This window comes from Callospermophilus lateralis, chromosome 14, assembly GCF_048772815.1.
Source record: "Callospermophilus lateralis isolate mCalLat2 chromosome 14, mCalLat2.hap1, whole genome shotgun sequence".
Lineage (NCBI taxonomy): Eukaryota > Metazoa > Chordata > Mammalia > Rodentia > Sciuridae > Callospermophilus > Callospermophilus lateralis.
In genome coordinates, this window is record NC_135318.1 from 5537839 (window position 1) to 5551488 (window position 13650).

At 41.8% G+C, this 13650-nt stretch overlaps 1 protein-coding gene across 2 annotated transcripts in view; it reads right to left on the minus strand.

Annotated features, from left to right (window-relative positions):
- Mboat2 (membrane bound glycerophospholipid O-acyltransferase 2) overlaps positions 1 to 13650 on the minus strand; it is a 133886-nt gene that overhangs the window by 10647 nt on the left and 109589 nt on the right. For both annotated transcript variants that reach the window (XM_076833190.2, XM_076833189.2), the window contains 2 exons: positions 8355 to 8538; positions 2244 to 2436 (listed from right to left, as the gene is read on the minus strand). In XM_076833190.2, coding sequence (XP_076689305.1) covers positions 2244 to 2436; positions 8355 to 8538 — 377 coding nt within the window. The remainder of the gene's footprint in view (positions 1 to 2243; positions 2437 to 8354; positions 8539 to 13650) is intronic.

The window sequence follows — 13650 nt, forward strand, 5'->3', positions numbered from 1 at the left end:
CTGGAACTCTTGGATTCCTGCAAACACCCTGGACCTCCAGATATCACAGAACTCCAATTTGAGAACCAAATGGACAATTAAAAAAAAAAGGCTTGGGAGGAGAGGGGACGGGCCCACTCAGATGCTGAAATAAGCCTCACTCCGCTCCTGGCCTGATCCAAAACTGCAAATTAGATTGTAGATGTTAACCATCACTAGTAACGATAATAGTATAGCACACTACAAAGTTAAAGCATTTCTTGAATGAATAAATAAGCCTTATAAGCTCACGTGAGCCTTATAAGCTCACGGCAAAAATTCTTTGAATGCAGCTCCATTTCAAATTGTTCTGATCAAATTATTTCCTTAAAGAGGAACTGGGAAAAAGAAAATAATCTTTTCCTGGCTTATCAAACCAAATATTGGGGTGGGGGTATAGAATCTTCTAATCTTCTAATTTTTCATTTCAAGGTTTCTTCTAATTGTCACAATCAGCAAAGAAATAATTAGTAATGAATCTGTTTTTCTCTTTCATGTGTGATACTGGGATTGGAACCCAAGGGTCCGTGTGCTGGGCAAACACTTTCAGTGGTGCTACATTCCCAGCCCTTTTTGTTTCTGTATCTGGAGATGGTCTTGCTAGATTGCCCACATGGGCCTTGAACTTTCGACCCTCCTGTCTTGGCCTCCCACAGTGCTGGGATTACAGGCCTGTGCCACCATGTCTGGCATTCTTATGCATTTCTTAATGAAACCCTACAAATGCTGGGTGGGTATGGAGAAAATTCAGTCTCAATTTAAAGACAGAATACTTACTTATTTATTTATTTAGGTGGTACTGGGGATCGAACTCAGGGGTGCTCTACCACTGGGCTACAATCCCAGTCCTCTTTATTCTGAAACAAGGTCTCACTAAATTGCTGATGTTGGCCTGAACTTGCGGTCTTCCTGCCTCAGTCTCTTGAGCTGCTGGGATTACAGGACTGCTCCACTACTATACCCAGTTTATAGATAGAATTTAAGTGGTATCACAGGTGTAAAAAAAACATCTTCAGAAGTGTTTGTTCACCACTAAACAAAGCACGTAGTAAATGCCAGTGCTCAGCCTGCTCCCAGCATCAGGTGACTGACATGCTTCTTCAAGTGTTCACTCAGCCACCCAGTACCAAACACAAGGCAGATGGACACAGTGTTGAGAACAGAGGGTCCGTAACCAGTGGGTCCAAGCACAAGATGACACATATCCAAGAGGTTTTGATTTGCCCTGGGACATGTATCTCTACTTTGTCTCTTTACCAAGACAGGAGCTGGCCTCAGCTGTCAGCCTCAGAGGTCTGCCAAGGCTCCTTTCAGCAGGGTGGCAGGGTCTTGGGAAAGCACTGTTTCTCAATCCCAGTTTCCTCCTTCCTGTGTGGCCCCAGCTACACCTGTCAAAGATTAGGTACTTCCACAATTCTTGGCTCATGCATGTAAAACTAGCCATTTTTTAGGGTTGAGGTTGTGGCACAGTGGCAGAGCACTTGCCTAGCCCATGTGAGGTACTAGGTTCGATCCTCAGCACCATACATAAATAAGTAAATAAATAAAGGTACATCAACTAAAAAGTATTTTTAAAAAACTATCCATTTTTCACATGCTAAAGTCACATTCAATCGTAAAAACCACAATTGAGGGTTATCTTTTCTCTACTACCTGCTTTACCTGTCAGGCATAACCAACAACCTCTTTTCAGTGTACCAATATAATTTTGTTCACTTTGCCGATAAAGTCCTTATCATATGTTTAACAATCTACTTAATCTTAATGGAAGCTTAATATACTCAGATTTTGAGGGGAGAGACTATATATATATTCTAGCTAATACAGAATCTAGCATTCAGTCGGCACTTAATAAATATCTGTCACTTCAATGATCTACTAGTTTTTACCTTATAATAGAATGGGCTTGATCTGGTTTTTAGGATATCCCCATATGTAAATGGTGGGGCTTGTGTCTTCTACCCAGACAACTATCATTTTTTGAATTGGTCTTTAATTATACATCCTCAAGAGGGTACTCTTGCGCCAGGTATGGTTGGTGTGCCTGTAGGCCCAGTTCCTGGGAAGGCTGAGGCAAGGGCAGCTTGAGTTTAAGAATGTAAAGCCAGTTTGGGCAACACACAGAAGCCCCATCACAAAAAACAAAACAATGAAGACACTCTCATGATTAGCTATAAGATACACTATAACACAGAAACAGAGAAGTCTATTTACATGTTACTTACCTAAGGTCCATGCAAAATAGTATTTAGGTCTGGCAGCCAGTAGAGACATGTATAGATAGGTAATCTTGGTTGGCCATGAAGCTGTGGCTTGAAAGCGCTCGTCAATGTTGTACTCCACAGGCAACATGTTGGAGATGGTCAAGTGAACGAGCAAGGAGAGCCCACACACCAGGAGTTTCTGAACCACGGCTTCCTGCAAGGTGTGAGGCAGAGTCACTACCTGCATCCAAACCCGCTGAAGAGCTCTTACATGTTATCACTGATTTGCATCCTCAACCAGCACCAGCCCAAGGCAGGAGCTGCATAACACTCAGGGTCTCAGGTGACCCATTGTCCCATAGGAGGCAGCAGGTACGAAACCACAACTCAGACCAGAACCTCAGTTTGTATTTTCAGAACTTTCAGGGAATAAAAAAATCTAAAAGCATGCACAAGGCTAAAGATGTGAATGCAAATGGATACCAAAAAATATTAACACTAAAACGTTTGGTTTTATGTGAAAGTTAAAATTGATATTAATGTATGTTATTTGGAATCATAAAATTACTAAATTCATTTCCACACTAAGAAACACTTGCAAATTTCCTGGGAGGCAGGTTGCCCAAGGATACAGACCTGGCTGCATCTGTGACAGGAGATGGGGGAATGGGGGACACGGAGTTTGACACCTCCAGGTTTATCTCCCCAATTCTCTTCTGTTTTTTTTTTTTAATATTTATTTTTTAATTGTACACAATACCTTTATTTTGTTTGTTTTTATGTGGTGCTGAGGTTCAAACCCAGGGCCTCGCACATGCTAGGCGAGTGCTCTACCGCTGAGCCACAACCTCAGCCCTCTCTTCTGTTTTTGAAATGTGTGTGTGTATGTGTACACAATCATAAATAGACAAACAAACATACAGACACATACGCTTTGACTCTTGCTTGTTTGTTCTTTTTGTTTTGGGCTGTGTTTCTTTTCCTACTTAGCACAGGGACATTTGGCAGAGGGAACTGTATCTTTTTTTATTATTATTATTATTTTTTTTTAAATGACAGTAGAATGCATTACAATTCTTATTGCACATACAGAGCACAACTTTTCATATCTGTTTGTATATTTAAAAGTGTGTTCACACCAGTTCATGTCTTCATACATGTACTTTAGATAATGATGTCTATCACAGTCCACCATCATCATTGCTAACCCCCTGACCCCACCCTTACCCTCCCACCCCTCTGCCCGATCTATTCCTCCCATGTTCCCCCTACCTACCCCATTATGGGTCAGTCACCTTATATCAGAGAAAGCATTCATTATTTTTTTTGGGGGGGGGATTGGCTAACTTCACTTAGCATTATTTTCTCCAACGCCATCCATTTACCTGCAAATGCCATGATTTTATTCTCTTTTACTGCTGAGTAATATTCCATTGTGTATATATGCCACATTTTTAAATCCATTCATCTACTAAAGAGCATCTAGGTTGGTTCCACAGTTTAGCTATTGTGAATTGTACTGCTACAAACATTGATGTGGCTGTGTCCTTTTGGTATGCTGTTAAGTCCTTTGACTCTTGCTTTTGAGTCATTTTTTTTTGGCATTGTTATAAAAAGTATTAAAATAAACATGTTCTTTTATAAATTACTTAACTTGAATTTTATTTGGCTATTTAAAGTACAGAGCACTCTAAATCCAGGTATTCTGTTATATATTCCTTTATCTGGATACATATATATATATATATATATATATATATACACATTCATATATATATTCCCTTATCTTTTTTCCACTTGTATCTTTTTTCTATATAAATATATAAACATCTATGTGCGTGTATTTAAATTTTTATGTGTATATACACATATGCATATTTTATTGTGCTTCATATACCTTCCAGGTTCTAGGCATTTCATGAACATTATTTATATAATAGACAATATACACATCTCTTTTAATGGTGAAAAAAACGTGTTTTTTTTTTTTTTTTCAGTATTAGGGAGAAGACCCAGGGCTCAGAACTTGCTAGGCAAGTGCTGTACCAATGAACTATACCCCAGACCTCTTGGTGTTCTGTGGTTTTAAAACTCATACTACTTCTGTATTTTTAGAAGACCAGAATATTTCAAACTCATTCAGTATAAAAGAGATGATTCAGGTCATGAAGGAAAAGACACAAGTGAAAAAAGGAAAAAGCTATATCCAATAAAGAAATGTATAACAGAATACCTAGATTTAGAGTGCTCTGTACTATAAATAGCCAAGTAAAATTCAAATCAAGTAATTTGTAAAAGAACATCTATGTTTTAATATTTTTTTGTAACAATGCCAAAAGAGTAACTCAAACGCAAGAGTTAAAGCATATGCTAGTTGAGCACAGCAGCACATACCTATAACCCCAGTGGCTTGGGAGGCTGAGGCAGAAGGATTTCAAGTTGAAAGTCAGCCTCAGCAAAAGCGAGGTGCTAAGCAATTCAGTGAAGACCTGTCTCTAAATAAAATACAAAATAGGGATGGGGATGTGACTCAGTGGTTTAGTGCTCCTGAATTCTATCCCAGGTACACCCCCACTGCCTCTCCCAAAAAGCATATGTTAAATTCTTTGCAGTTCTTAAAAAAACTATTCATTTTATTCTTAGTTGCTCCTTCGTGGTATTGAGGGCTCAAGGACTTTTTTTTTTTTTTTGGGGGGGTGGTGGTACCAGGGATTGAACTCAGAGGTACTCGGCCACTGAGTCACATCCCCAGCCCTATTTTGTATTTTATTTAGAGACAGGATTCTCACTGATCAAGGACTTTTTTGTACTGGGAACTAAACCTAAGCTCCCACATTAGGCAAGCACTCTACCACTAATCTACATCCCAACTCTTTTTTGAGACAGGATCTTGATAAGTTTCCCTGGCCTCTTAACAAAAAATCCTCCTGCCTCAGTCTCCCAAATAGCTGGGATTCCAGGTATGTATCATCACACTCAGCAAGGCTACTCTTTCTTTACACAGTCTCCAAATAGCTTACCTATGCATTTGAATAAAGGCATTTTAAAAAACAGAGAAAAACTAAAAACTGAAAATAAAGTCAGATGAGATAAATATATTAGACCCTATATATTAGCCTAAAAATGAGGTATAAAATACTGTGGCCATTGCACTATGTCTAGGGGAAGGAAGGAAGGAAGGGAGGAAGGGAGGGAGGAAGGGAGGGAGGGAGGAAGGGAGGAAGGGAGGAAGGGAGGGAGGGAGGGAGGGAGGGAGGGAGGGAGGGAGGGAGGAAGGAAGGAAGGAAGGAAGGAAGGAAGGAAGGAAGGAAGGAAGGAAAATTAAAGTATCATAGATGTGATCTCAACTTCAAAGAGGTATAGATAGCAGTGAGAACCAATTAGGGCAGGCATCGGGTATCTTTGAAAAGCTGGGGGGAAAGCAGGAGGCCTAAACCTGGGAGAAGAGCTTGTGGAAAGGCAGTTTTAGCCAGGTTTCTCTAGCCACCTGCTTCGTAAGGTGGGAGTATGTGGTGTGTGTATACCACCCCCATATACACCTGATTTACACAGAGAAGATGCCTTAACTTAGAGAGGCAGATACCCCTCCATCTTTCTAGCAGGAGGCTGGAAATATCCAGGCTTAGAGACATGTCTGGAGCAGGCTGGGTAAGATGCTAGAATGAATGTGGAGAGCCTGGAGAAAGTCCACCTCCCAAGTGATACCCTCTGCCCCTGCTCCTGCCCCCCTCCCTCCATGACCACCAGTCAAGTTTGTGATGCACAGAAGATTGGGAGATCTCTTACTCTAGAAACCAAACAGCCCCAAAGCAAAGGCCCATAGACATCAGGAGGGACTGGCCAGTGTTGCCTGGGAGCTACCCTCCTCCACAGAGCAGAGGAAATGGCACTTAGGCACAGGCAAGTCCAGCTCAAGATGCGTCTCTCAGTCTCTTGGAGCCGAGTGAAACTATACAATTAATTTTGATCAAGGGAATGTGAGAAACTCCGTGGGGGCACCATGATATCCACAGACTGCGACACCCAAGCTGCCACGTGAGATAAGCTGCTACTTCGTTTAAAATCAACTATTACTTTGTCCTATATTAACTAATGTAGATAAAGACAACTGGGAGGAACCAACCAAAGATCCAACTGGCTACCCGACTATCCTACTTTGGACTCTAAGAGTATGCACAGCCCATGGAGGCACAAAGAGCTTCCAAACGCAACTTGAGGGATTTATAAGTAATTACTGCTATTTGACTTTGTCAACTATATGCCTATGGGATTTACATAAAATATATTAAAATGATGAGAAATTTTAAAATAATATTTGCCACTGTCAACAACTTCTGATAATGTCTATAGCCCAAAAGGAAAGCAAGATTTTATAAGAGTAAATTCCACACAAATAAAGTGAGGTGATATAAGTCTGTATTATTGTTGGGTTTGATTCACTACTACACTCACATGTTTACAGTTCTTAATATTTTTTCAAATATTTTACAAAATTCCTTGCTCTTCAGATACTCCCTAAAGTGGGGAAGACATAAAGAAAGGGACTCAACATTAACTGATGTGCTCACACGATAAAGCTGAACCCATCACTAAGTGTCCGGCACCTTGACCCCCAGGTGTCCATTCTCCTTTCAGTTCTCCACTAAACTTATACAAGTTGTCTGTACAGTTCTCCCTCAGTGTCCACACAAGCACCTTATATATAATGGAGTAATATTTGAATAGAGGCTATGCACATCCTCCCATATGCTTCAAGTCATCTCTGGATGACTTACAACAGCTACTACAAGGTGCTGGTAAATAGCTGTAATACTGTATTGATGAGGGAATAAGGACAAAGCTGGACATGCACAATACAAATGCAATTAAAAAATATTTCTGGTTCAACCGTTGCATTTGAATCCTCAGATCTCAAGGGCCAACTATAATCACCTTCACTTTCTGTTATAGAAGTGAGGCCTCTGAAGGATTAAGTCTCAGACTGGACACATGAAATAATACTCAATGGCAGAGATTCCAATATCAAGTCTGAGTCCAACCTAGTTTGATCTGGCATTTCTCAATTAGTACTTAACCAATAATGAAAAATATGGAGAATAAAACATCCTTCTGGCACGAAACACAATGAGCCACATGGTACAGAAGAAGTTCTGCAAAAAGTTCCACAGTTTTTCACTCACACCTTGCTGCCTGCACACATGCAGGTCGGTGGCTCTGAGAGGAAAGGTGGTGACCCTTTGCTCTAAGCCACATGCAGAGGAAGCACAGGAGCCCCTCCATCACACAAACTTTCTGATTAGCCTATGATTTCCCAGGGAATACTTGATTGAATGCAAGGGAAAAAGCCTATAGGAAGCCTGGATGCCTTAGAGCATTCTTTAAAATGCTCTATCAGTCCACACACCCCTGCAGTTCAAAGGACATAAAATTGTATTCATTTGGGAGGCAATTTAAGCACAAACTCCAGAGCCAGGCTGTCTGGGTCTGAATTCCAATTCTCCTCCAGCCACCCAGGAAAGCCTGGTCTAAGGGCTGTGCCTTCCTGTCAGTACTCTCCCTCAAGGCAGTGAGGAGAGCGAACACCTCCCAGGACTGCTGGGAAGGCTGCATAGCAGCTGCCAGGGAAGGGCTTTGCAGAGCCCGGCCAAGTGAGAATTACTAGCATCACTTTACTGCAGGGACCAGAAACAGCTTCATGGAAAAGACGATATGTGAAGCAGGCATTTAAAAAGGAACAAGATCTTGACTGGCAACAATTAGGATGAGGAGGGTAAAGCAGGAAAACAAAAGGAGAACAGTGTTTCCTACATGCGAATCACAAGGCACAGGCCAAGGCAGCAGCCTGGAAGGTGATCCAGGTCCAGTCCAGAAGGGAGGGCTCGCAAGTAAAACAACACCACACCCTTACACCACGTCATTCTCACTAAGGGATTCAGCACGTAGAGTCTGTTCTTTAATCATGACTGTACTTCTACAAGGCATCACAACTAAGTATAATGTGAAGAATCGTTTATCTTGAAAAATATTTATAAAGAAATAGGGAAATTCAAAATGTGAAAACATCATCATTTTAAAATAAGATGAATGAACACGTGTTTTCATAAAGGCTCCAGATACATGTCGTGGTCTTACGTTTGGAGATGGCTCTGTTCTCTCATACTGCACCTCTTCTTTTCCGTTTTCACCTGACTGTGTCATGTGGTACGACCTGCCTTCAATGAAAGTAATGTAGTCTTTGTAAGAGCAGAGTGGGCCCGCCAGGATGCCCATGAAGTTACAGTTGTAACTTACATACTCCAGGAGGCTTGGCATGCGCCTGCAAGGAAAAGACGTGCAACTGTGAGATGAAACCGTTTGAAAGATTTCACAGGAATAATATCATCTACTTCTCTGTTTTCACCATGTTCACAATAAAAGAAGATTAAATTTTCATCTGCACCCACACAGTAAAAACTTAAAAGACTGGGATGTGGTAAGGCCCAACAGTATTTCTGGGTTTGAGAGTTTCTATGAACACCTGTATTAGCAACTACATTTCTACATAGATTTCTCATTGAGAAAGAAACCTAAGACAGACACAATATGGCATAAAGAGTCATCTATTCCTAGTCACTTACTCACTCATTCAACAAATACATGTTGGGTATCAACTACCAGGATGTGCCCAGCATGCTCCAGTGTCTTCAGATACAGCAGTCAACAAATGAAAATTCTGCATCATGAAGCTTACTTACCAGCTACAGAAAATAGATGATCAAATACATACATATATTATTTCCAGAAATGCTAAGTGCTCCAAAGAGAAGGTGGTATTTTATAATATTAGGAAGTCAGAAGCTTGTTGCAATGGTGCACACCTGTAATCCAGCAACTCAGGAGGCTGAGGTAGGAGGATGGTGAGGAGTTCAGAGGCAGCCTTAGCAACTTAGCAAAGCCCTAAGCAATTTAGAGAGACCCTGTCTCAAAAAATAAAAAATAAAAAGGACTAGGGATATAGCTCAGTGGTAGAGCATTCCTGAGCATAATCGCTAATAAATAAAAACATAAATAAATAAAAGACAAAAAGAAGTATCAAAAGGCCTCACTTGTAAGGCACATTTGGGTAAAAGACCAGAAGGAAGTAAGAGGTGTGTGAGTGTTGGTGGTGACAATTTCAGATATAGGCAATGGCCAACGATACGCCCCTAAGCAAGGCATGCCCAGCAGCAAGATGGCCACAGGCTGGAGCACACTGACCTGGGGACAAAGGTGGGATGTGGGACCTGCCTCCTAAGTCATGGTAGGAACCATGGATTTTATTGTGAATGAGATGAAAAACTATAGGAGGGTTTTAAAGATCTGTGTTTCAAAGCATCACTCTCGTCCCTGTGCACAATCAGGGCAAGGGAGAAGTAGAGGGCAAGCAAGGCATGGGGGGCCTTGGGGCGCACCCTGCATCAATTCTGGCAGTACAACCGTGGGATCTGCTGATGGGTCACCACAGGGCCCACAAGGCAAAGGAGTCCAGTGCATCTGAAAACATTTTTAATTTCATTGCCTTGAGGCCTATCCAAATGGCATGTGATATCCAAAGTATACCAAGAATCCTAGTTCTCAATGCAAACAGCAGGGTAAAAGTGAGTGCTCAATATAGACAACTACAGACTACACGTTATCATATAAATGAGTAAGGGGCATATGTGTTTATTTCTTAACACCAGTTCTACTAAGCAAGTCTACTGTTTGCTGCCAGTTACAAACCATCACAGAAAAAAGAAGAACTTGGGGGCAGTGAACAGTATTCTTGAACAAGCTATAATCTTTTCTCTAAATGAGACATGATCGCTCTTAAAAACACACTCTGGACAACGAGAGAGAGAGAGAGAGAGAGAGAGAGAGAGAGAGAGAGAGAGAGAGAGAGAGAGAGAATGAATTATGTTTATGTAAAACTAACCTATAGAACAACACACTACATCCTGCCCTTTGACACTGTTTAGATGAACAGCCAAAACTCCTTTTATAATTTTTTCAGAATTATTGTTCTACATTTAAGTATTTGGAATCTTAAATATTTTCCCCTTTGAGCTCAAAGCTGATGGGTGAGAATGTTTCTAGCATTCACCATTGGCTTGTCCTTCATAATACTAACACAAAACACTTTCCCACCGCACCAAACACTGGACAGGCACCTGCAATCTCTGAGGAACATAGATACTCCATGCCCCCTGGCTGCACAGCTCCACTCTTAGCATCAATTCTTTTAGACCCAAACCTGGGTCAGGCTGACCCAGCACGGCTCAATCTCACCAAGTCAAAGTACTGTCTTGCAGTGCACAAGGACAGGAGAAATGCTTAACCAGGAAACTTGCTGAAGTGATTCCCACTCAATTGTCATGTTGAAAGAGTAGTTTTGTGCACTGACATAATCTCTGTTATTAAAATGAGAACTGAAGCCCGACTGTGATACTTCTTTATGATACAAAATCAAGTACTCATCCTTTTATTCCATCAATGCTGACGTGATACCAGCTATGTGTGGTCTTACGTTAAGATTTCTCAGCCCTAGAATTACAGACATTTTTTGGCAATAATTCCTTGTTGTGGGGACTGTCCTGTGCACATAGAACATCTGACAGCATCCCTGACCCGTACCCATATGATGTCAGTAACACCACCCCCCCAGTTGAGACAATCCAAAATGCCTCTTGACCTTGTCAAATGTCTCTGAAGGAAGAATCACTTTAATTAGTAAATCACTACTTAGGTGATAGGTTTTCAGATGACTGTCAAACCAAAGTTCATGTCCTTAATGACTTTATGTTTGGGGGAGAGGGAGAGTGACAATTAAATAATGCTGTGTAAAATTTGACAGTAATACATCTTAGGAAGAAAATCAAGGACATGCCAGGGGCTAGAAAGTGAAAGGAGGGTAGGGAAGGAATTTTTGATAGGGTGGTCTGTAGAGTGCACTGAAGTCAGGCATGGTAGTGCACACCTGTCGTCCCAGTGACCTGGGAGGGTGAGGCAGGAGGATATCAGGTTGGGGCCAGATTTAGCAACCTAGAATAAAGCTGTCTCAAAATAAAAAATATAAACAGGGCTAGGGATGTAGCTCAGTGGGAGAGCACTTGCCTAGCATGTGTAAGGCCCTGGGTTCAAACTGCAATACCAGGAAAGGAGAAAAAAAAAAAAAAAAAAAAAGAAATGTGGTAGTGCTCTGGGTTCCTATTGGGCCTTATGTGTTGTGGTCAGATGTCTGAAATTTTATTCTAAATTACATGGGAAACCATTGGAGGTTTTCATCAGGAAAGGCAATAATATAACCCAAAGCACACAAAGACTCTCTGGCTGCTAAGTGGAAAGGGAGCTACAAAGGACAGGAAAGAAAATAGAAACGGAAATAGGGAGACTAAGTTAGAAAACCTGCCAAGTAAAAAATGAGGGTCTGGGCTGGGCTGAGAGCAGTGGGAATGGTGAGCCATGGTCAGGTTTAAGAGGCAGGAGGATATCAAGTCGAAAGGACCTTGATTCACTGGTAAAGTGGATTTACACTAAGAAAATCCCCCCGAAAGCACCAGTGATGGCGGGCACTGTAATTAACTACAAGGCAACAATGGTGAGAAACAGGAGTGGGGGAAGGAAGAGAGACAGACCAGAGTTCTGTGCTGAACACGGCTATCACTGTCAGTGCAGAGACACTGATAATGAGGCCGGGGCTCAGGAGAGACAGCAACATGTAGGTGGTACGCAGAGGAACTGGGCTGCAGGTGAGCACCTGGAAAAACATGAGATATCTGGCCTGAGTTGTGGAGCACACCATCAGTGCAGGAGACGAAGGGACAGAGATGGAAGAGGAAAATCATATAATGCAGTATCCTGGAAGGCTGGCAAGGAGGGCATCTCAAACTCAGGGGTCAGCAGGCAACTACCACCAAATGGTTGAGCACCACAAAAAACAAGCTAACAGTGAAATTTGCTAAGACTATGAGCAACGTGGAAAGAATGACTGCAGGGGCAGGTGAGAGAAAGTGGGTGGGGGGATGTAAACAAGAACACCCTGAAGCCAGCCTCTTCCCTTAGGCTGGTGGGAATGATCCACATGGAGGGGGAGCAAAAAGGAGGAACGGGGCAGAGTCAGTGTGGAAGTGAACAGTGGATTACAGATAGTTAATTCCTGGCTCTAGGAAAGAAAGTAGAGAATTTCTTTTCAGATCTCAGGCGGTTCTGAGGGGCACTTTCGTTTGCTTTGTGTATTTGTGGTGCTAAGGATGGGTCCCCACCCGTGCAGGTCCACAGTTCTGCTGAGCCATGTTCCCAGCCCACCTAATAGGCTCTGGGATCGTAGAATGAAGTAGAGCTGCTTTTATTTTCTCCAAAAAATAAAGTTTGGGGAGTCTGGGAGAAAGGAGTCTGTGTAATGTCACAAGAGAGTGAGAGCTGCGGAAACCAAGGATGGCACTGACAGCCCGTGACAGATTCAAAACCAAAACAGCCACAGCCAGGGTCTTCCCCCAGCTCCCTCCACTGTTCAGGCAGGGGGAGAGCTGAACTGAACCAGGTCTGGGTATCCGTCAGGTGGCTATTCAAGAGGGAAAGGGGAAACAAAGCACAGGGTGCTGGACCAGGAACTCGGAAAGGCTGGAGAACCAGATCCAATTAACCTCATCAGTCAGTGCCCTCGAGGAGCTGGGTACTGGTAACAAGACAGAGAATATCAGAATAAAACATTTTTTTTATGCTGATTTTTTTCCTTTTTGGGAGGGGGGTTTTAATTTTGAAGAATTTGCATTTTGACACAACATCCGTAAATGGAATACAACCTCTCATTCTCTGGTTGTATATGACGTAGTGTTACACAGGTCTACATGTAGTCATATGTACATAGGGTAATAATGTCCGATTCATTCTACTATCGTTCCTTACCTCCAGCCCCCTCTCCTTCCTTCATTCCCCTCTGTCTAATCCAAATTACCTCAATTCTTCCCTAGCCCCTGACCCTTATTGTGAATTAGTATCCACATATCAGAAAAAACTTTCGGTCTTTGGTTCTTTGGGACTGTCTTATTTCACATAGCACAATATTTTCCAGTTCTACCCACTTAACAGCAAATGCCATAATTTCATTCTTGTTTAAGGCTGAGTAACATTCCAATGTGTATGTATGTATGTATACATATATATCCCACAATTTCTTTCATATATATGTATATGTATGTATTTATATATATGTTTGTGTGTGTGTGTGTGTATGTATGTATGTATGTATATATCCCACAATTTCTTTTATCTATAAAACAGAACATTTTTAAAGGTGGGGAAAACATAAGAAGAATCCTAAGGCATGCTCCTTGGGACCCAAGGGGAACATCTGTTACAGGTCAACTGTCACAAACGTCATCTCATTCTGCTAGCAGATGTGTACTTACCAGCTGAAGACTCAGGAATAAGT